Source organism: Labeo rohita, chromosome 20 (assembly GCF_022985175.1).
Source record: "Labeo rohita strain BAU-BD-2019 chromosome 20, IGBB_LRoh.1.0, whole genome shotgun sequence".
Taxonomy (NCBI): domain Eukaryota; kingdom Metazoa; phylum Chordata; class Actinopteri; order Cypriniformes; family Cyprinidae; genus Labeo; species Labeo rohita.
Genome location: NC_066888.1, coordinates 15,252,446 through 15,273,276, shown reverse-complemented (window position 1 = coordinate 15,273,276; position 20,831 = coordinate 15,252,446). Strand labels below are relative to the sequence as shown.

The window sequence follows — 20,831 nt, the reverse complement described above, 5'->3', positions numbered from 1 at the left end:
TATTTGGTATTTGGATATGAGTTAATACAATTTTCACATGTTCAATTTCTCAGTAAAGATATGCTGTGTTTATTGCATTTTATATGTATGTCGTTTTTTTCTGGAGTTTTAAAATGAGCATAGTTGACTTTTTTAAAACCTGTGTATTTAATTCTTTTTTTTTTAATTTTCCGTCTAATTGATTAAGTCTAGCAATGTATACGATTCTTAAAAAAATGTATAGCAGTAAATAATTTGAAAGAATAATTTAAAAAATGCCTCGTTTGTTTTTCATGGTTTATTGCTTTAAACAGATTGTAATTTTAAAGCTTGAATCTAACTACTGTTGACAAAACATCCTATAGAGCTTGTATCATTGCCTATATTTTAAATATCACCTACAACTCATTGACAAAACTTATTTGGGCTTCATAAATGTGATTAATAAACAGCTACACAGCTCTGTGAGTTGACCAAAATACGATACAAAATCTAAACACGTTTTGAGGAGCAATGGAAATTAAATACAGCTGTGGCACACACACTAAATAGTGCAGTTCAAAATAACCAAAAAACACATCCGTTACATATTTAAAGCTTTTTTACGAAACCTTTCATCAAATCATCACAACAGTATGTTTGCACGACAGGGAGCGTGAGCTCCGCTACACAGTCGAATGACCCGGAAGTGCTTTTCATTTACTCACATGTGGACAGGGATTTTAATACTGACGGGAACGTGCTCGCTGTGTTGTGATACAACTAGACAGCCAGGCGAGTGATGAGTCTTATAGTTCCCATCACGTAAAATACTTGGAATATTAAAGCCTTTACCAGCCGCAGAGGCATCGTGGGAAATCCCTATATTCGCGACAAATGATAGAATGGAAAACCTGGAGTTGAGCCTGACATCTCTAGGTGCAATCTCAAGACATATCGATAAAAGTCACAACGAACTCAGCAAGTATCTCGCAAAACAGGTAAGACAATATGATTTGAGCACTTTATGAGACCGTTATAAGAGGCTTTCATCTGTTTAGCACATGCAGGGTACAACGTGTGTGTCACACCACACTGTACCACGTTTCTGTAGTACACATGCTGCTTATTGGTTGTTTGTACAGAGGTAATGATTTAAATTCATTCATTTCTATAATAACTGTCATTTAAGTGTTCTGCATAATAGTCTATTTGGGAAGCCAGTTATGTTTTGAGCATGATGGATTATTTTGGTCCTGTTGCAACATAGTTTCAGTAGTTTGGGTTGGTGAAACATATTTCACAGATTATTATTTTGACAGATATACAAGAAACTGATTAATATTGTAGCCATGTTCAATATTTACTGAAACTGATGTGAACATAAACCAGCCTATAAAAACATGCAGAAATATCTTTCATATTTTGGAACCAGTCCAAAAACGTCCATATGGGAATTTTCCAACATAAGACACAACAATATAAGATTTTGTAGCACATGGTTTCAATAGGGTTGAAATATTCTTGGAAAAAAAAAACAACAAAAAATTATGATTTTAAAATGGCTACAACTCAAGTCATGTGATCCTTGTTATCATTTTTAATAATATTACTTGTAGGCATTATTTCAATAAGAAACAAAAAGATCTAATATGCAAATACAACTCTGTGAATGAACAATAATAAAAAAATAAAAAAATCCTTATTCAGCAGGATAATTTGAGGTGATTCTTCTTCTTTATTTGTTGTTTTGACTGGCATTGTTTTTTTCCTTGTAGATATGGAGTCAACAGGACAGGCAGTGTATACTGGAATATCTTGCGCAACTCCTGTTGGAGAAGGAATACACTCTTCTCATTGCTCGTCACTTGCGACCGCTGATCTTGGATCTGTTGGAGAAGAATGCTGAAAGGATCAAAGCAGACGTCAGGCTAAATCATGACCTCCATGAGCGCTTGTGTGTGGCTCTAAGCAAACTTCTCAACATCAGTCCAGATGCTCAAGCGTAAGTAGCCATTCAGGATTACATGTGAACTATATTTGCAGCAGGGTTCCCATAGCCATGGAAAGCCTGGCTGCATCAGTGAAATTAGATGTAATACAGTTAAAACAGGGAAGTTTCTGTAATGAATTTTCCAGTTAAAACTGCAGTCCGTAACTTTTTTTGTGTTCATAATTTACTACATTTATATAATAAGTGAGTACATCATGAATCCATTTTCCAAACCGTGTTTTTGTTGTATCCTGAATCACTACGGTACACCTATAATAAGTTTTTACATTCTGACTATTTTAGACTGGTTCTGGTAGGAACTGCTGCAGAGTAGCCCACTACCTGCATGACACGTCATAGACATAAACAGAGAAAAGTAGCTCTTTTCTCCAATGTTCTTCCACAAGATGCATGCAGTTCTGTTCATTAACCGCTAGAGTGCCAAAAGTTACGGACTGCAGCTTTAAGCTATTCTTTAAAATCATTAATTGGCTTCATATTACACCTGTGTGTAATTATCTGTGAGCAAATCTCTTTTTTTGAGTCACTTCAATACATTTTTTACATAAATTCAGTCATTTTTCTAATGATTCTTTGGAAAATGGTCTAAATTTGAATGATTTTAAATCAAATTTGAAGGTTGTGTAAATGTATTAGTCAAAAGGTCTTGAGACTGTGATACAGGTTTTTTATAACCACTTCAGATCTGATGTTCAGTATGTCTTGATTTGAATTGTTTTCCTACAGGTTTGCAGCGAGGTATTTTAGCAGCTCTCCCCCGGTATTTCAGAGGCTCTTCTTCACCAGCGAAGAGGCTGCTTCCATCCAGTATGGGCCCAGACGGATGAAATTACGGGACCTGATGGGGGCCACTCTCCGCTTCCTCCAAAGCGACTGTGAGAAGTTCCGTGTCCTGTGGGACTGGAGTGCCTGTGTTTCACAGCTTCTCACCAGTGACATCATGGTCAGAAGGTATTGCCAATTTGAAGATCAGACACAGCCTTTTAGAAAGTCCAGAAAATCTGTATCTTTGCTCAGTTTCTTTTTGCTGTGTTTTTGAAGCTACACTGCCCAGTGCCTTGCTCTGGTGTCCCACATGACAGATAACCAGAAAACAATATTTTTGAGGAAGGTGCTTTCGAGTGAAGAGATTCTGCATTTGAAAATGAAGTAAGTTTTATTTTAAGGTGATTTTGTCACCTTGATCTAATTGTTCACAAGTTCCCGCTCCAGCTCTTAAACAAATGACAATATTATTTGTAGATCACTTGAGGAGACACAGCAGCTGGAGGTAGAAAAGGCTCTGGTTTTGGCCAATCAGGGCTCGGCAGTATGGCGGAAAGAGAGGGTAAATAAGGTCACCCGTGGTCAAGTGGTGACAGAAGACCTGACGCGGAGCGTTACTGTGGTGTGTGGGGTGATTCTACCTAGACGGGCCCCTCGACAGGATGAACAGGCAAGACGTGCATCCAAAAACAGAATGTTAAGCTTATAAAAAAGCATGATGTAATATAACTATGATCACACTTTATTATAAGGACCAATTCCTACTACATTTGCCTCAATAAACTCCTAATTTGATGTTTATTAATAGTTAGTAAGTACTTGTTTTATGCTTTGTTATGGTGTAGGATTAAGGGATATGAAATATGGTCATGCAGAATAAGCCATAAATATGTTCTTTATAAGTGCTAATAAGCAGCCAGTATGGTAGTAAAATATATGCTAGTTAATAGTGAGAATTGGTCCTTAAAATAAAGTATTACCATAACTATAAATATAAAGCTGGTTACATTTTTTTTCCAGTACCTCTATTGTTGTATAATGGGAGAATGTGCATGTGTTGTAATGCCACTACATCTTCTGTCATAGACAAGTTTAAGCAATTTGGTGCTGGTGGATTCAACCTGTCAAAATCTTCGACGTCTCGCCATGGCTGTGGCATCCCAGAAACCCATTCTTTTGGAAGGGCCAATTGGATGTGGAAAAACTGCTCTTGTTGAATATCTTGCTGCTGTCACTGGGCATGTTAAAGCCCCTGACATCCTTAAAGTTCAGCTTGGGGATCAGACCGACAGTAAGGTGAGATTTGCTTGACTTTTGAATATTTTAGCATTCTTTCCATTGTTTGGATTTTGCTGCATATAGTTTTACCATTTTTTTAGTTTATCTGCTGTTAAGCATGCACATTTTTCATGCCTCTGTTTTCTGTAGATGCTGCTGGGTATGTACCGCTGCACAGATATTCCTGGAAAGTTTGTGTGGCAGCCAGGATCACTGACCCAGGCAGTCTCAAAAGGTTATTGGATTCTGCTGGAGGACATTGATCATGCTCCCTTGGACGTGGTGGGTGGCGAAAGCACAAAAACATAAAAAAATGGTCTTTTTTAGAAATGTTTCTGTTACGACTGTTAAAGTCTATAAAGTGTGGGTACTTAATTAAATACTGAGTTTAGATTAAATTGAGATTTAAAATTAGAGTTAGTAATGAGATTTAGATTAATTAGAGCTAATTACAGTTCATACATATCATACATATATGTGTATATATATATATTTATTAAATCATGCTCTTGTTGTTGTTTCTGTAGATATCAGTTCTGCTCCCTCTCATGGAGAACAAGAAATTGACAATTCCAGGACGTGAGGACTGCATTCAGATGGCCCCGTCATTCCAGTTTTTTGCGACACGAAGGTATATGATTTATTTCTGTGATGCAAATGCAAAATTGTCTTCAATATGCTAATAAGAAATATTCTAAGATAAATTTGTTAAAATCAGTTTAATAATGTTTTAATAATTAAAACCATTATTTTTAGGACATTTTACAGTGGAGGAGCCTGGCATCGACCACAGAGTTCACATGCTGCACTTCTGGACAAATACTGGAGTAAACTGCAGATTGGCAACATGAGCAGAGAGGAGCTTAAACAGGCAAGCTGTTCCCTAACACCAAATTAATTTTGTGCAAGTCCTAATAACATTTTTAATCTCTCAATTTGTTGCTCCGTTCAGGTCCTAATGAAGAAGTACCCTAACCTGGCAGTGGTGGTAGAGCGTCTTTTGGACATATACTGCCAGCTAACAGGAGACAAACATCAAACCAGCTCCAGCCCACAGGGTCCTAGTGCAGCACAAAACATATCAGATGAACACATCACATCACTGGAGGGCAGAGGCCTCTCACTGAGGTGACACTTTTCATCACATGAGAAAATATTTTAAATCATTATTGCTTAATAACAAAAAATATGCAGAAACTAATAGCGTGATTAATATAACATACTAATTCAAATTTATTTACTACAAACCATTTCATGCTAATTTAATCTTCTTTAAATTGTTAAAAATCATGTCAGATTTGTATTTGTGCAGTTTCTTTTAAAGGCCTGAGGGCATTTACAAATATCTCTGCATTGGGAAATGATACCGTAGACTTATCAATAAATAATGAGTGTCATTTAGGACCTCACCGTGTAACAAAGAGCTCAACTAAAGCAGTGACGCTACAATAAATCCCTTACTCCAGTGTTGCATTGGAGTTGATGTATCAGTCTGTGCCTGCCTGTTGTGTATTCGGGCCTCAGGCTGTTCATCAGCTTTCCACTGGACACTGCTGCAGTCAATGACACATCGATCTCTCTGTTCCCACTGTGGAACCCCAGCCAGAAACACGGTGTGAGATTCGGGCCAGGGCAAATCATTTATGTAACTAGCTTTGTATAATAGATCCCACACATCGATGTAGAGTGTCATACCTGTCTTGTAGAGGGTTTTTATTTTTTCTGTTCTCTGGAATATTCAAACCATTAATATTAGACAGTTTAAACAGATTAAACAGTATTTCTTGTAATCTGTTTTGTTTTCAAATTTTTTGATACTTGATACTAAGCCGTGAATATGCCTCCATTTTGAAGTTCTGAAAGTGTGTCAGATAAGAGGGCTATCCTGTCAGGAGAAGTTCAGTGGTGTGGAGACCCTGCTGTTACTAATCAATACGCTTCCACTTCCTCGCTCAACCGCCTACTTTGTAGAGACCCTAGATCAATACACTTCCACTTCCTCGCTCAGTCACGTCCTTTGTAAAGACCCTGGGTGAAGAATAATTTGAGCGGCCAGTCTGCCTACAGTCATGCTTCCTTACGATGTTTTGGTGACTGGATTCAAGTGGAAGTAAAAACAGTCATTTTGTGGAGTATTATTATACTGAAATAGCTGTTTTCTGTTTTAATACATTTTAAAATGGAATTTAGTCCTGTTGAATTGAAAAGTTGAATTTTCAGTGTCACGTTATCCTAGAGAAATCATTCTAATATGCTTAAGAAATATTTATCATTATTATCAATGTTAAAACAGTTGTGCCCCAACAGTTTGAAAAAATTCTAAAGAACCGTATTTATTTAAGTCTTTACGTCACCTTTGATCAATTTAATGCGTCACTCCTAAATAAGTGTTCGCTTCTTAAAAAAAAATCTTACCCCAGACTTTTGAACAATAGTGTGTGTATAGTCAAACCAAAATTTATTCAGACATTTCTCACATTATCACCGTTTATTCCCTATAGTCTAGGAAATGGTGATAAAATATGACAAGAATTTAGAGCTAAACTGTGACAGAACAAATTCATCTTGATAATGTCAGAAACTTTGATAGAAAGGTATGTAACAAAACATGGTCAAGAATTGCAAGAATGTTGGGGTATAATGTCACAGTTTACTTTATTTTGCTGTCCTCACTTACATAAATCCTGCACCCACTAGTTAAAAAAAATATCCAAAATTATATCTGGTGTCTGAATAATTTTTGGTTTGATTGTATGTATTATATTTTTAATCTTTCTGGTTATAAATTATCTGATTAAATATGAATTCTTGAGTTTGTTTTTTTTTTCCCCCAACAGGGACTTGCTGAAATGGTGCGAGAGAATCTGCTTAAATTTTGACAACTCTTGCGCTACCACAGCACAGAATGTGTTTCTGGAGGTGAGTGGCTGTAGTCACCAGCATTAATCTGTCACTCTCATTATTTCATTATTTATTTTTTGCTTGTTAGATTACATTATAGGGTTTACTATTAACAAAATGTTGAGAAAACAAGAACACTAATACTGAAAAACTGTGCTCTTATAAGTTAAATATTTTTTTTACCTTCAGGCTCTGGACTGCTTCACTGCCATGCTCTCCAAATCCGAGAGCAGACTCAAGATGGCAGAGATCATTGGCAGTAAACTCAACATATCCAAAGAGAAGGTAGGACTCTACACCAACGTGTTATCTCTATACTGACACAAACTATTGCATGGCCATGTAAAACCTGGAGATAACTGAGAGTTTTACAATTCCCTGTTAATGCTTACATTTATATTTTTGATTTCCAGGCCTGAAAAGGTCAAAGAAAATTTCGGTATACTTCTTCTAGTATCATATTGCTTGTTGTGAGAGCATGTTTAGAGTAAAACTTGCCTTGTTAGATACAATCAAAAATGACTTGGAAAAGATATGGAAATCCATTGGTCAAAAAGTGTGCAATACTACAATAATGGTTGAAAAGCACTGTGTATTTATTGAGACAAAATCTGCTCGAATATTGTCAATGTGACATTTCAGGCCCAGCACTTTTGCCAGATGTACCTGCCTGGAATCAATGTGACAGAGTTGGAGGTGACGGTGGGCCGCGCAATGTTACTCCGCAAGCAGAGCGACGCGGTGCGGCTGAGCATGTGAGATTGCATTATCATAAGCATAACCTTACTCATCCCCATTCATCTGTCTCGCTGTCTCTATCTGGCTTTTCCCCTTTCAATCTACTCTGTTACAAATGATGTAACTGCCGGTCTGGCTGTGCCAACATTGACCTCTGTGTGGAAGGCACCCTGCTGAGAAATTGAGTCAGTATGGGATTGATTGTTAACCGTACTGTTTAAGGCAGGGAATACAACAGCCTTGAGCATACCAGAGGTTGTGATGTATGTGAACACATTGATTTAAGGATATTGAGCATTGGAACAGAGTATAATATTGTAGCCTACATATTTGATGTGTATTTGCCCTACAGAGGCAGACAAACATTTGCCGCCACGCGGCCATCGTCCGTACTTTTGGAGCAACTCTCAGTTTGTGTCACTAAAGGGGAACCTGTCCTGTTGGTCGGGGAGACGGGCACAGGAAAGACCTCTACTGTGCAGTACCTTGCGGAAATGACGGGTAACACATTTGAACTAAACTGAGCGAGGTGATTTAACACTACATCATTGTTTATTTCCTGCTCTGTTCTACTGAATTCTTACAGGACACAGACTCAGAGTGGTCAACATGAACCAACAGAGTGACACGGCTGACTTACTAGGAGGGTGAGTAGACAAATGACAAGAAGTATGGGCAGTACAAATGTGGTGGAAGTTCTTTGCGAACTTGGTTTATTGCTGACCTTGATCTATGATGAATTTAAGGTATAAACCAGTGGACCAAAAGCTTATCCTCTTACCCCTGCGGGAGGCGTTTGAAGACCTCTTTTCCCAGACATACTCACGGAAACAGAACCTGACCTTCCTGGGTCACGTCCAAACCTGCTTCAGAGGCAAACGCTGGCAAGATCTTCTGAAGCTCATGGACCATGTCTGCAAATCAGCACTAACCAAGGAACTACATGACAAACCCAATGGTAGAAGTTCAAATCATTTACATCGCTCAATGATGTTTCTAAATTTTTTGTGTAAAATTAGGTTAAAGAAAAAGTTCACTTCCAGAACGAAAATTTACAGGTAATTTACTCGCCCCCGTCATCAAAAGATTTTCATGTGCTTCTTTCTTTAGTCATAAAGAAATTACGTTTTTGAGGAAAACATTTTAAGATTTCTCTCCATATAGTGGACTTCAATGGTGCCTGCGAATTTGAACTTCCAAATGCAGTTTAAATGCAGCTTCACGATTTCTCTAAACGATTCCATCCGAGTGAGAAGGGTCTTATCTAGCTAAACGATCTGTCTTATCTTGCAAAAACTCCCATCTCATTTTGTCCTCCAACTTCAAAATCACCCTACATCGCTGCAGATGTTCCGACCCAGTGTTTACAAAGTGAACGCGCAACGTCCTTTAAAAAAAAGGTAAAACAGTGATGTAGGATGATTTTGAAGTTGGAGAAGAAAATGAGATGGGAGTTATTCGACCTACCCTAACTGTCATGAACCAGAATACAAAGAGTGCATGCAGAGCTGGACAAGACGAGCTTTTGAGGTTAAAAAGTACATAAATTATAATTGTTTTTAGAAAATAACTAATCATTTCACTAGATAAGACCCTTCTTCCTCGGCTGGTATCGTTTAGAGCCCTTTGAAGCTTCATTTAAACTGCATTTTGCAAGTTCAAACTCAGGGGCACCATTAAAGTCCACTATATGGAGAGAAATCCTAAAATGTTTTCCTTAAAAAACATAATTGAAGAAAGAAAGACAAAAACATCTTAGATGAAAAGCAAATTATCTGTAAATTTTTGTTCTGGAAGTGAACTTCTCTTTATAAAATACTTTTGAGATATTGCTACATGATCTTTTTCTTTGTGTTTTTCTCATAGCTGCCTTGCTGCAGGAGCAATGGGAGGCTTTGGCTGTCAAACTCAGTCAGACGCAGGAACAGATTCGGGCCTGTGAATCCGCTTTGGTCTTTGCGTTTGTGGAGGTAATTGTCACTCCTCTCCACTCTTCTCTAAATCTCTTCCTTTCTCTTCTTTCTCTTGTTATCTCCTGTATGTTGTGACTGACTGTGTATCCACACAGGGGACTTTAGCTCAGGCTGTGAAGAAAGGTGAATGGATCCTGCTGGATGAGATTAATCTGGCTGCTGCAGAGACGCTGGAGTGTCTGAGTGGATTGCTGGAGGGCAGTGCTGGGTCACTGGTGCTGTTGGATCGAGGCGATACTGGTGAGTCCCAAACAGAGCGTCTTTTTGACAGTGGTATAGTGCAGTGTACATTAGAAATTTTCCAATGTCCTTTATTAAAAAAAAAAAAAAAGTGTTGAAGTTGATTAGTGGTTTATGAGTGTTTCAGGTTTATTTACTGTTCATGATGTCTTTCTGTGTAGAGCCTCTGGTTCGTCACCCAGACTTTCGCCTGTTTGCCTGCATGAACCCAGCCACCGATGTAGGCAAGAGGAACCTTCCACTGGGCATTAGAAACAGGTAAAAGGGCCTTGGACTTCTAATAAATATCTAACATATTTGTTTGAAAATGTCATATGTAATACACTGAAATGTATACATTCTTAAAGGGATAGTTCAACAAAAAAATGAAAATTCTGTCATTAATTACTCATCCTAATGTCATTCCAAACCGTAAGACCCTCGTTCATCTTTGGAACACAAATTGAGATACTTTTGATGAAATCGGAGTGCTTTCTGATCCTGCGTAGACAGCAACACAACTTGTTCAAGGCCCAGAAAGGTAGTAAGGATGTTAAATTAGTACACATGACATCAGTGGTTCAACCATTATGTTATGAAACTAAACATCAACAAAATAACAGCTTTATTCAGCTTTATTTTAAATATGTCCTTACTACCTTTCTGTGCCTTCAGTTTGGTAGCTACACTGCTGTCTGTGCAGGGTCAGAAGACGCTCTGATCTCATAAAAAATATCTAAATTTGTATTCTGAAGATGAACGGTCTCACAGGTTTGGAAACACATGAGGGTGAGTAATTAATGAGAGAATTTTTATTTTTGGGTGAACTATCCCTTTAAACGTTCAAATCTTTTCTGGGAACACTATATGTGTTTATATGAAGTTGATGTATTTGTGTTTATGTATCAGATTTACAGAGTTGTATGTGGAGGAGCTGGAGAGTGAGAGTGATTTACGAATCCTGGTCTCAGACTACCTCAAAGGCCTTAACTTGAACAGAGGCATCATCCATGGAATCATCAGGTTTGTTCACAGTTCTTCAGTAGGTCTCCAATGCAAACTGACTTTCGTTTGGGGCAGTCGTGGCCTAATTGTTAGAGAGTCGGACTTCTAACCCAAAGGACTCTGGGAATGTGTTTGTGTGTGTGTGTGGACGTGTGTGTTCACTATACTCACTGCTGTGTGTGTGCACTTGGATGGGTTAAACGCAGAGCACAAATTCTGAGTATGGGTCACCATACTTGGCCACAATTCAAGTCCTTTTCCTCTTCCTTTACTGAAACAGCTTTTTGCATTTTGATCCACAGTTTATAAAAGATCATTGGTAGCCAATAGCACAACCATTATAAAACAAATCAGCATTTCTTGATAATATTAAGGATGTTTCAAATGTTGTGACATTGCTTGTTTTTATGTAACAAATATGGTTTTTATCCCTAGCAATGTAAAATATGCAACATGTTTATCTCTTTGCTTAGGTCCTGTACTAAAAGACAGTTTTGATGTGCCTCTATATTGATTCTTTTAAAAAAAAATCTTCCCTGCTTTCCCCACAGTTTTTATTTGGCTGTTCGTAAGGAGGCTAACACTCGGCTAGTGGATGGTACGGGTCACAAACCTCACTACAGCTTGCGTACTCTGTGCCGAGCTCTGAAGTACGTGGCCTCTGACCCCTGCTTCAACATCCAGCGCTCCCTCTATGAGGTAATATATTTGTCCTCCGCGTTTCTGCCTGAATATTATGAGTGAATATTTGGAGAGTGTGACACATAGTGAGTTGTGTATGTTGCAGTAAGGGTGTGTTACATGTTGCCATATTGAAACATGAATGTTTTTCTGTTCATGTAAAGACACATGAACTTGACTTTGCCTGGTGCATGGATGTTTCACATTGTGCCTACAGTAGAAGTGAGCAGCTTGATAAAATAAACTAGCCTTGTTGTTTTGCTGCATCATCATTATGAATGATGCTGTCTTCACCGCAGTGTGTGACGTTGCTACGCTTGTAATCTACACAGCTTGATTGGTTATAATGGAAGCAATCTAGTTTTGTTACGTCACAACACACTGCTCTCATACAATGTAGACTGAATGTCAAAGTCCCACTGGCATTATACAGAATTCAGTAACAACTAGACTACCAAAATTCAAAAGATTTTGAACAGTAAGGTGATGTTTTTTAAAAAAAAGTCATTGTGTTCATGTTTTTAAAAAAAGTCTCTTCTGCTCACTAAGCCTGCATTTATCTGATCCAAGTACAGCAAAACCAGTACAATTTTGAAATATTTGTACTATTGAAAAGAACTGTTTTCTATTTGAATGTATATTTAAAATGTAATTTATATCTGTGATTTCAAAGCTGATTTTTTAGCATTATTATTCAGTCACACGATCCTTTAGAAATCATTCTAATATTCTGTTTTGCTGCTCAAAAAAACATGTATTATTATTATTATGTTGATAACAGCTTTCTTTGATGAATAGAAACTTCAGAAGAACTACTTTTATCTGTGTTTATCATCACTTTTGACCAATTTAAAGCATCCTTGCTGAATACAAGTATTAATTTCTATAATTTCTTTCCCCCTAAAAAGTATGTGAATGGTATAATGTATAATGTTACAAAAGATTTTTATTTCAGATAAATGCTGATCTTTGGGGGAAATAAATGTGCTTAACTGTTTTAAATATTGAGAATAATAATAAAAAATGTTTCTTAAAGAGCAAATCAGCATACTAGAATGATTTCTGAAGGATCATGTGACATCGAAGACTGGAGTAATGATGCTGAAAATTTAGCTTTGATTACAGAATAAATTACATTTTAAAATATATTCAAATAGAAAGCAGTTATTTTAAACAGTAAAAATATTTCACAATATTACTGCTTTTGCTGTATTTTGAATCAAATAAATGCAGGCTTGGTGAGCTGAAGAAACTTTCTTAAAAAAAAAACATAGTTCAAAAAATTTTGATTAGTAGTGTACTCGACCAGTCTCGACAGTACACTGTATTTTGGAGTTTATTTACTGATATCCGTCCACTCCATATAGGTTTACAGCTTTTGCAGGTCATAAATTTGCTATTGTAGGAGCATTCATCAATACAGTAAACTTATTTAAAAACAGGTTAGTTGTTGTTACATTTGTGGGTTTCTTCAATCTTCAGCAAATTTGTCTAATTAACAAAATTTTTAATTTCCTTTTTTTATTATGGGCAACTGGGTTGTTTAAAGCTTAAAGACTTAAGCAGTTTCTTTCGTCATCATTTGTTGCTGCTCATCATTGACCAGCTTCATTTATCATAGTTAAGGCAACCAGTTTTATACCAATCATATGATAAAGTGTTCTATATTTTTTTTGTGTTGGGCATAAACAGTAGTCATTTGAATAAGAAAGTGTGTTACGTGTGCATTGTGTAAAAATAAAAACACCAAGTAAAGTATATTCAAAATCTTTTGCAGGGTTTCTGTCTGAGTTTTCTCACTCAGTTGGATCGTAGCTCTCACCCCGTTGTGCAGAAACTGGTGTGTCAGTACATACTAGGAGGAAATGTCAAATGTCTGAAACAGGTAATCATTTCAGAGCTACACTTGGACACTTTGATCCATGCAAATGTTTTTTTAAAGCGATAGATAGATGTGCTTTATGTAAAAATGATCCTGTGCTCTGTCTTCAGCCAATCCCACAGCCAAAGGACCGTGTGTGTTTGCAGATAGAAGAGTACTGGCTGAGTCAGGGTGACAAGGAGCCTGCTGTAGACCCCAGTTACATCCTCACACCCTCCGTCAAGCTCAACCTGAAAGATCTGGCACGAGTAGTGTCCGCCGGGTAGGAAAACCCACCACTAAAATGTCCCCTGTGATGTTTTGTAGATCAATCCCTCTGTCGATACATATGGCATATGCAGCATCTCTCTGTGTGCATTTGTCTGTGGGAGGGTTTGTAACTGTTGTAAGAGATGTTTTTCACTTTTAGTTCTTTGGGAAGTAATGATAATAACGACTGATTTGTTTTTCTGTTTTGGTACCATTTGTCTGGGACAGTTCAGGCTTAGTGATTGATTTCTCTATCTATAATATAAAGGTGACTTCAGGACTCTTTGGGCACCAACCTTTTTCACATCAGATTAAATGATCTCCAACTTTTTCTGTACCTTTCTGGGCCAAATCAGAGAAACCCCACACTTTTATATTTCTATATTGCTTATCTGTTTTTTATCTGTATGCAAGTAGAACAATATTCATTACATAATAGGAATCATTTCCCACCATTTTTATAGTTTCTTCTATAGAAGACTTACATTTTCTTTCCTCTGTTTTTGTGTGTTGTTTCGGTAATTAGCATCCATCCAGTGCTCATTCAAGGAGAAACGTCTGTAGGAAAGACAAGTCTGATAAAATGGCTCTCAGCTGCCACAGGAAACCAGTGTGTGCGAATCAATAACCATGAGCACACCGATATCCAAGAGTACATCGGCTGCTACTCCTCTGATGAGCATGGCAAGCTTGTCTTCAAAGAAGGTAAATACACATTAGTATGAAAATGTACAAGTATATGAATCTCTTATAATGTTTACATTGCCGTCCATTAACATAATCATGTTTTATTTAAAAAAAATTGTGTAAATGCATAAAAGCTGAGGCATAAAATTGAAGACCCTTGACTTATGCTAATGATAATATTGAATTCCAAACATTCACTGTCATGTCAGATGTTAAATGAGATCATTGTCTCTGTAATGTTTAGTTCAGTGTTCGATTGACCTTATGTTTATGTCATGTTTTCATGTTAACAACACGTATGTTTTATTTTTCCCCTGAAGGCGTGCTGATCGATGCCATGCGAAAAGGTTATTGGATCATTCTAGATGAATTGAACCTTGCCCCTACTGATGTCCTCGAGGCTCTGAATAGATTGCTGGATGACAACCGGGAGCTCTTCATCGCTGAGACACAGGAAGTGGTCAAAGCTCACCCCAGATTCATGCTCTTTGCCACCCAGAATCCTCCTGGGCTTTACGGGGGCAGAAAGGTCTCTTGAATGCATTTTTAAAACTATCACCTGACCTTTTGTAAACTGTAATTTGCAACAGTGTGAGAACTAATTAGTATGTGCTTGTTTTGATATTACTGCTTGAGAAGGGCTGAATATTAATGCACTTAATTAATTCTGTCTATACATCCTGTGGGATCTGATCCATGTGTCTTTCATTTTTTATAGGTTCTGTCTCGAGCGTTTAGGAACCGTTTTGTGGAGCTGCATTTTGATGAGCTGCCCAGTGTAGAGCTTGAGAACATACTGCATCAGCGCTGCAGTTTGCCTCCGTCCTACTGCTCCAAACTCATCAAAGTCATGCAAAACTTGCAGGTGCACATCTTATTTTGTTACATCACTTCTTAAGAATCTAGTTTAAGAAGTTCATGATTATATTTTTTGAAATTCCGGTATTTTTAACAGTCCTTACGTAGAGGATCCAGTGTGTTTGCTGGGAAACATGGGTACATTACCCTAAGAGACCTGTTTCGCTGGGCTGAACGCTATAGGCTGGATGAGCAGAATGACACCTCGCGTGATTGGTTACAACATCTGGCAGATGACGGTAACATCCACTGACAAACCTTTGACCCCCATGGAGTAAAAGAAATAAAATATGCCCCCTACAGTTCAAATGTTTATCTTATGTCTATTATGTGCACCAAGGCTGCATTTATTTAGTAGTTAAACAGTTATATTGTGAAATAATATTATTAAAATTCAAAAAGACTTTTTCTTTTGAATTTTTTTTTTTATTCCTATGATGGCAAAGCAAAATTTTCAGCAGCCATTAATTTAGTCATCAGTGTCACATGAACCTTCAGAAACCATTTTGGTGTCGGCGCTGGTGGCCTTGTGGGAGGACCTTTTCCAATCCCGCCCCCTCACTTCTCTTTCTGTCAGCTATGATATGTCCTATTGTAATAAAGGCAAAAAGGCCAAAAATAAATCTAAAAAATACGAAAAATAATTTTGGTGCTCAAGAAACACTAAACCGTGGTGCTTTTGTTTAGGATTCAGTTAAAAAAAAATCTGACGCCAAATGGTTCAAGATTTCAAAATGTAGTAATCATTGTGTTCATTCTTTCAGGCTACATGCTGTTGGCCGGTCGTGTCAGGAAGCCAGAGGAAGCGCTTACCATCCAGAACATTTTGGAGAAGCACTTTAAAAGGACTGTGAACCCAGATGCTCTTTTCTCTGAATCCCAGGTCACCTCTCAGTTCAGTGAGTTTTTAAGCACAAACAGAGGCACACCGCATTCTGACATCAGGTCGATGACTTTCAATTACTAATGTTGTTCTCACTGGTTGTTCCATTGCCTTATCACATAAACAAATACCAGTAGTACTGCACAGTTTAATGACAGTCCCTAGTAAGGCATCTTATTAACCCTCATTTCAGCCTGTTTTTTTATAATACAGTTATTAAGTGTGAGTTTATCGATTTTATCTTGTGATGCTCAATTCCATGTATGCAGATGAGTTAAGAAGGCAAAGTATTTTACATGAAATGTTAAATTCTTGATTCTGGTGCTTATCTAAAGATCATTTTGATTAGCTCACTTTATAACTAATGGCCAGATTGATTGTTTTGGCTGGCTCAGTTTGGTATATTGATGGTTGTTGATGGCTTGGCTCTTGGCAGGCCCTTTTGTGGACAGTATTGCGGGTGTCCCCGAAGAGTTCGGTCATGTGGTGTGGACCCAGGGCATGAGGAGACTGGCTGTGCTAGTGGGACGAGCACTACGTTTTGGAGAGTCTGTCCTGCTTGTCGGGGACACGGGGTAAGCTCCTATCATCCCTAGATGAACCTGAATGAGAGGGTTGAAAAATTTGACCTTATGACTATGTTGTAGTAGGTGATTCTTTACATCTAGATGGTTATCTTAGAAATACTTGCTAAACATATTTTCAACAGTACTGTCATTTTAAAGACCTAATGAAACTGAAATGAGAGTTTTGTGGCTTTTGTCCCATGTCTGTTGGCTTTGACACATCGTAAAGTTAAACATAAACATAAAATGACACGTTGCACTTGGCGTTTCCTATTTTTTATTTACAATCAAATGCCAACCCTATGGTCATTTTTATACTGAATATGCATTTTTCTTGTTAATCCATGCTCTAAAATGTTTTATCAGGTAGAAAATCATAATTCTTATCCAGAAAATTACAAAAAATTGAAATATTCAAATATCATTGTAAATGTAGTGGACAGATAAAGACAACTATTGACAATTTGAGGGCCTTAACTAGTGCTGTCATACGATTAATCGCAAATAATTGCATCCAAAATAAAAGTTTTTGTTTACATAATAAATGTGTGTACTGTGTATATTTATTTTGTATATTTAAATACACACACACACACACACATGCATGTATATATTTAAGAAATATTTGTTATCTTTATATATTAAATTATTTAAATATAAATATATACAAGTAAATACATGGAAATATTTTCAAAATCTATACTGTATGTTTGTGGATTTACATATTTACATGTGCACACACATATTTTGGATACGATTAATTGCGTTTAATTGTTTGACAGCACTGGATTCAACAGAAAAAAAATGTCAGCATAGTAAACTAAATTTGCCTTTAAAACCTAAAGTGTTTTCATTTGTTCCTGGTATATAATTCATCAGATGACAGAAGCTCAGTTGGTTTACATTTTTTTCCTCGCCCCTTTCTGCAGCTGTGGTAAAACCACCATTTGCCAGCTGTTTGCTGCGTTAGCCTGTCAGAAGTTTTTCTCCGTGAACTGCCACTTGCATATGGAGACGTCTGACTTTCTGGGAGGCCTCAGACCTGTCCGTCACACGGGAACCCAACAGGTAATATTTAGAGTTTAAAAAAGCTTACTCAGCTTACAGCTTATTCATCAACGCTGTTTTTGATTTGACATGAATTTATAATGTTTCAGGCTGATGCGGAGGACGGCCGTCTGTTTGAATGGCATGATGGACCTCTGGTCTTGGCGATGAAACAGGACGGCGTCTTTCTAATGGATGAGATCTCGCTGGCAGATGACTCTGTGCTTGAAAGACTCAACAGGTGTGAATTTCACACTCAGTGTCCTCACACTGACAGCTCATTAACAGAGTGTTTACATTTTGATTTTCATCTCAGTTTTTGTTGTCAGTTTTTGTTTAACAACTTATGTTGTTTATATGTAAAATGATATGAAAATGTGCCCCAAATTTTTAACTACTTCACAACAAAAAGACAATAAGAATCAAGAATCTTTGTACGTAAGATCTAGATATTGGCATATCTGATGTCTAAAGTGATTATGTGACTGTATGTGTGTTCTGTGCAGCGTGTTGGAGACTGAAAAATCTTTGGTGCTGGCAGAGAAAGGCAGCGGAGATGACAATGATGTTGAACTGATCATTGCTGGGAAGAAGTTCCGGCTTGTCGCCACCATGAACCCTGGAGGTGATTTTGGAAAGAAAGAGGTCAGTACATGGAAAATTAGCATGGCTGAGGAGCATTTTGTTGAGATTATAAAATATTCTCTAAAGATTAGTAGCAATAGTGAAATAAGTGGATTTTGTTTGCATGGATGAAACAAGCAAGCAGTGGCACTGATGTGTTTGCGTATGTACAGCTGTCTCCAGCACTCAGGAACAGGTTCACAGAGATTTGGTGTCCCCAGAGCAACAGTCGTAATGATCTAACGCAGATCATCCAACACAATCTGCGGCCTGGACTCTCTCTGGACCAGCATGACCACCAAGGTGAGTCACTCTGCACAGAGCAATCAATTATAAAAAGCCTTATTTTACACCCTTTGAAATACTTTGATTGCTGGATTATACAATCAAAGAGCTGTGTATAAATGCCACTTAGCTACATAGATGTTTGTTGTCCCTGGCAGTCAATCTCCTACACTGTTTTAGTCTAATCATTTACCTTTCTCAGGTAAAGACATAGCAGAGCTCATGTTGGATTTCATCGACTGGTTGACCAATCAGGAGTTCGGCCGACGGTGTATTCTTAGCGTACGAGACATTCTGTCATGGGTGAACTTCATGAACACAGTATGTGAGCGGGACGAGGACGGCTTCATGACCATGGGGGAGCTGGAGGAGGAGGAACCAGAATGGGACCTTAGATTGGACACCGTAACAGCCTTTATTCACGCTGCATGCCTTGTGTACGTGGATGGAATTGGCTCAGGTAGGAGAGAGTAAACGCAACCTATATTTTTCATGTTTTGGTACCCAATTACTACCAAAATGAGTAAGAAAACTGCATTATTCATGTTTTGGTACCCATTTACCACCAAAACAAGTAAGAGATACCGCTGTTTAAAGTTTGGGGTCAGTAAGATTTTTTTCAAATGTTTTCCTGTGATTGCAAAGCTGAATCTTCAGCAGCCAGTACTTCAGTCTTAACATGATTTCAGAAATCATTCTAAGATATATATATGTAATTTTTTTAATGTTGAGAACTGTTCTGCTGCTTAATATTTTTATAGAAACCAATAAACATTTTTTTCTGCTTTTTATGATTCTTTGATAAGTAGAAAGTAACAAAAAAACATCATTTATTTGAAATAGAAATAATGTGTAACAATTATAAATGTTTTTTGATCAATTAAACGCATACTTGTTGAATAGAAATATTTATTTCTTTTAAAAAAGGGAAATCTTACTGACCCCAAACCTTTGAACTGTAGTTTATGTATTTAATTTTACAGATCTAATATCCCTTACCATACTAGTTAAAGGAATAGTTAACCCCAAAATGAAAATTTTGTCATCATTTACTCACCCTCGTGTCATTCCAAACCTGTATAAGTTTCTTTCTTATGTTGAACACAAAAAAGATATTTTGAAGAATTTTGAAAAACCAAACAGTTTTTGGTCCCCAGTGACTTCCATAGTAGGGAAAGAAATACTAATACTATTACCAGCATTCTTTAAAATATCTTCTTTTGTGTTCAACATAAGATAGAAACTCATGCAGGTTTGGAACAACATGAGGGTCTTAAAGGGGGTCTTATTTCTTAAAGGTATAGTTAAATCCAAAATTCTTCTTTAAAGCTTAATTATTTTTCTTCATGGTATCAGGAACCACAGTGTCGGCAGCAGAGAATGCCCTCATAGCACGGAAACTGAGTATGGAGTACCTGGAGAAGCGACTAAGCAGAATTACAGAGCTAGATGAGGAGATGCAGGATGCGCTCAGAGTCTACGACACCAGTGTCCCCAGAGAACCCCAGTGGGGTGAAGACTTCTTTGGCATTGACCCCTTCTACATTGCTGCAGGTGAGGAATCGACTAAAATATAAAAGTACATAATAAAGCTGGGTGGAGTTAGCAATTATTGTTATCAAATCATTTCTCAGATAGGATTTTTGAGTTCTGTTTGCTACATATGGTTTGATCTACCAACAGGTCCTGAGAGTGAGGGCAGGAGTCTGTCGGACTACGCTTTGAGTGCGGGCACCACTGCAGTGAATGCTCAGAGGATACTACGGGCACTGAAGCTTCAGAGACCCATACTTCTCGAAGGCTCGCCTGGAGTGGGCAAAACCAGTCTGGTCGCTGCCCTTGCCAAGGCCTCTGGGAACCATCTTGTCAGGATCAACCTGTCTGAACAAACTGTATGTCAGATTTGCTTAAGTATTGCTTTGTAGAACAGTGTTTAATTGATATTTTATAACTCTTAACAATGCAGTGACAACCTTTTTTGACAGGTGGAAAAAAGGCATGTTATATAAATGAGTGTTTTTAATTCATTGTGATGTCCTCTATGCACAGGATGTAACGGATCTCTTTGGGACAGACCTGCCAGTAGAAGGTGGGAAAGGAGGGGAGTTTGCATGGCGTGATGGTCCTCTCCTTGCAGGGCTGAAGGCTGGACATTGGATCGTCCTAGATGAGGTACAGATACATGTGTTTAACTCTTTCTTTTTATACAGCAATGGTA

The 20,831-nt window shown here is 37.6% G+C and overlaps 1 protein-coding gene across 1 annotated transcript in view; it reads left to right on the top strand.

Annotated features, from left to right (window-relative positions):
- The first annotated feature begins 665 nt into the window (after nucleotides 1–665).
- mdn1 (midasin AAA ATPase 1) overlaps nucleotides 666–20,831 on the top strand; it is a 54,353-nt gene continuing 34,187 nt past the window's right edge. The window contains 37 exon segments of the mRNA XM_051138277.1: nucleotides 666–959; nucleotides 1,737–1,963; nucleotides 2,699–2,923; nucleotides 3,014–3,121; nucleotides 3,215–3,407; nucleotides 3,824–4,033; nucleotides 4,166–4,297; nucleotides 4,543–4,646; nucleotides 4,772–4,886; nucleotides 4,968–5,143; nucleotides 6,853–6,934; nucleotides 7,106–7,201; nucleotides 7,559–7,671; nucleotides 8,007–8,155; nucleotides 8,241–8,301; nucleotides 8,401–8,612; nucleotides 9,521–9,624; nucleotides 9,723–9,867; nucleotides 10,029–10,125; nucleotides 10,756–10,869; nucleotides 11,403–11,550; nucleotides 13,310–13,417; nucleotides 13,525–13,676; nucleotides 14,190–14,368; nucleotides 14,671–14,879; nucleotides 15,069–15,215; nucleotides 15,306–15,447; nucleotides 15,973–16,107; nucleotides 16,528–16,666; nucleotides 17,587–17,725; nucleotides 17,815–17,945; nucleotides 18,211–18,349; nucleotides 18,502–18,631; nucleotides 18,816–19,073; nucleotides 19,970–20,167; nucleotides 20,297–20,505; nucleotides 20,663–20,785. Of these exon segments, the coding sequence (XP_050994234.1) occupies nucleotides 864–959; nucleotides 1,737–1,963; nucleotides 2,699–2,923; nucleotides 3,014–3,121; nucleotides 3,215–3,407; nucleotides 3,824–4,033; nucleotides 4,166–4,297; nucleotides 4,543–4,646; nucleotides 4,772–4,886; nucleotides 4,968–5,143; nucleotides 6,853–6,934; nucleotides 7,106–7,201; nucleotides 7,559–7,671; nucleotides 8,007–8,155; nucleotides 8,241–8,301; nucleotides 8,401–8,612; nucleotides 9,521–9,624; nucleotides 9,723–9,867; nucleotides 10,029–10,125; nucleotides 10,756–10,869; nucleotides 11,403–11,550; nucleotides 13,310–13,417; nucleotides 13,525–13,676; nucleotides 14,190–14,368; nucleotides 14,671–14,879; nucleotides 15,069–15,215; nucleotides 15,306–15,447; nucleotides 15,973–16,107; nucleotides 16,528–16,666; nucleotides 17,587–17,725; nucleotides 17,815–17,945; nucleotides 18,211–18,349; nucleotides 18,502–18,631; nucleotides 18,816–19,073; nucleotides 19,970–20,167; nucleotides 20,297–20,505; nucleotides 20,663–20,785 (5,445 nt within the window). The 5' untranslated portion in view covers nucleotides 666–863.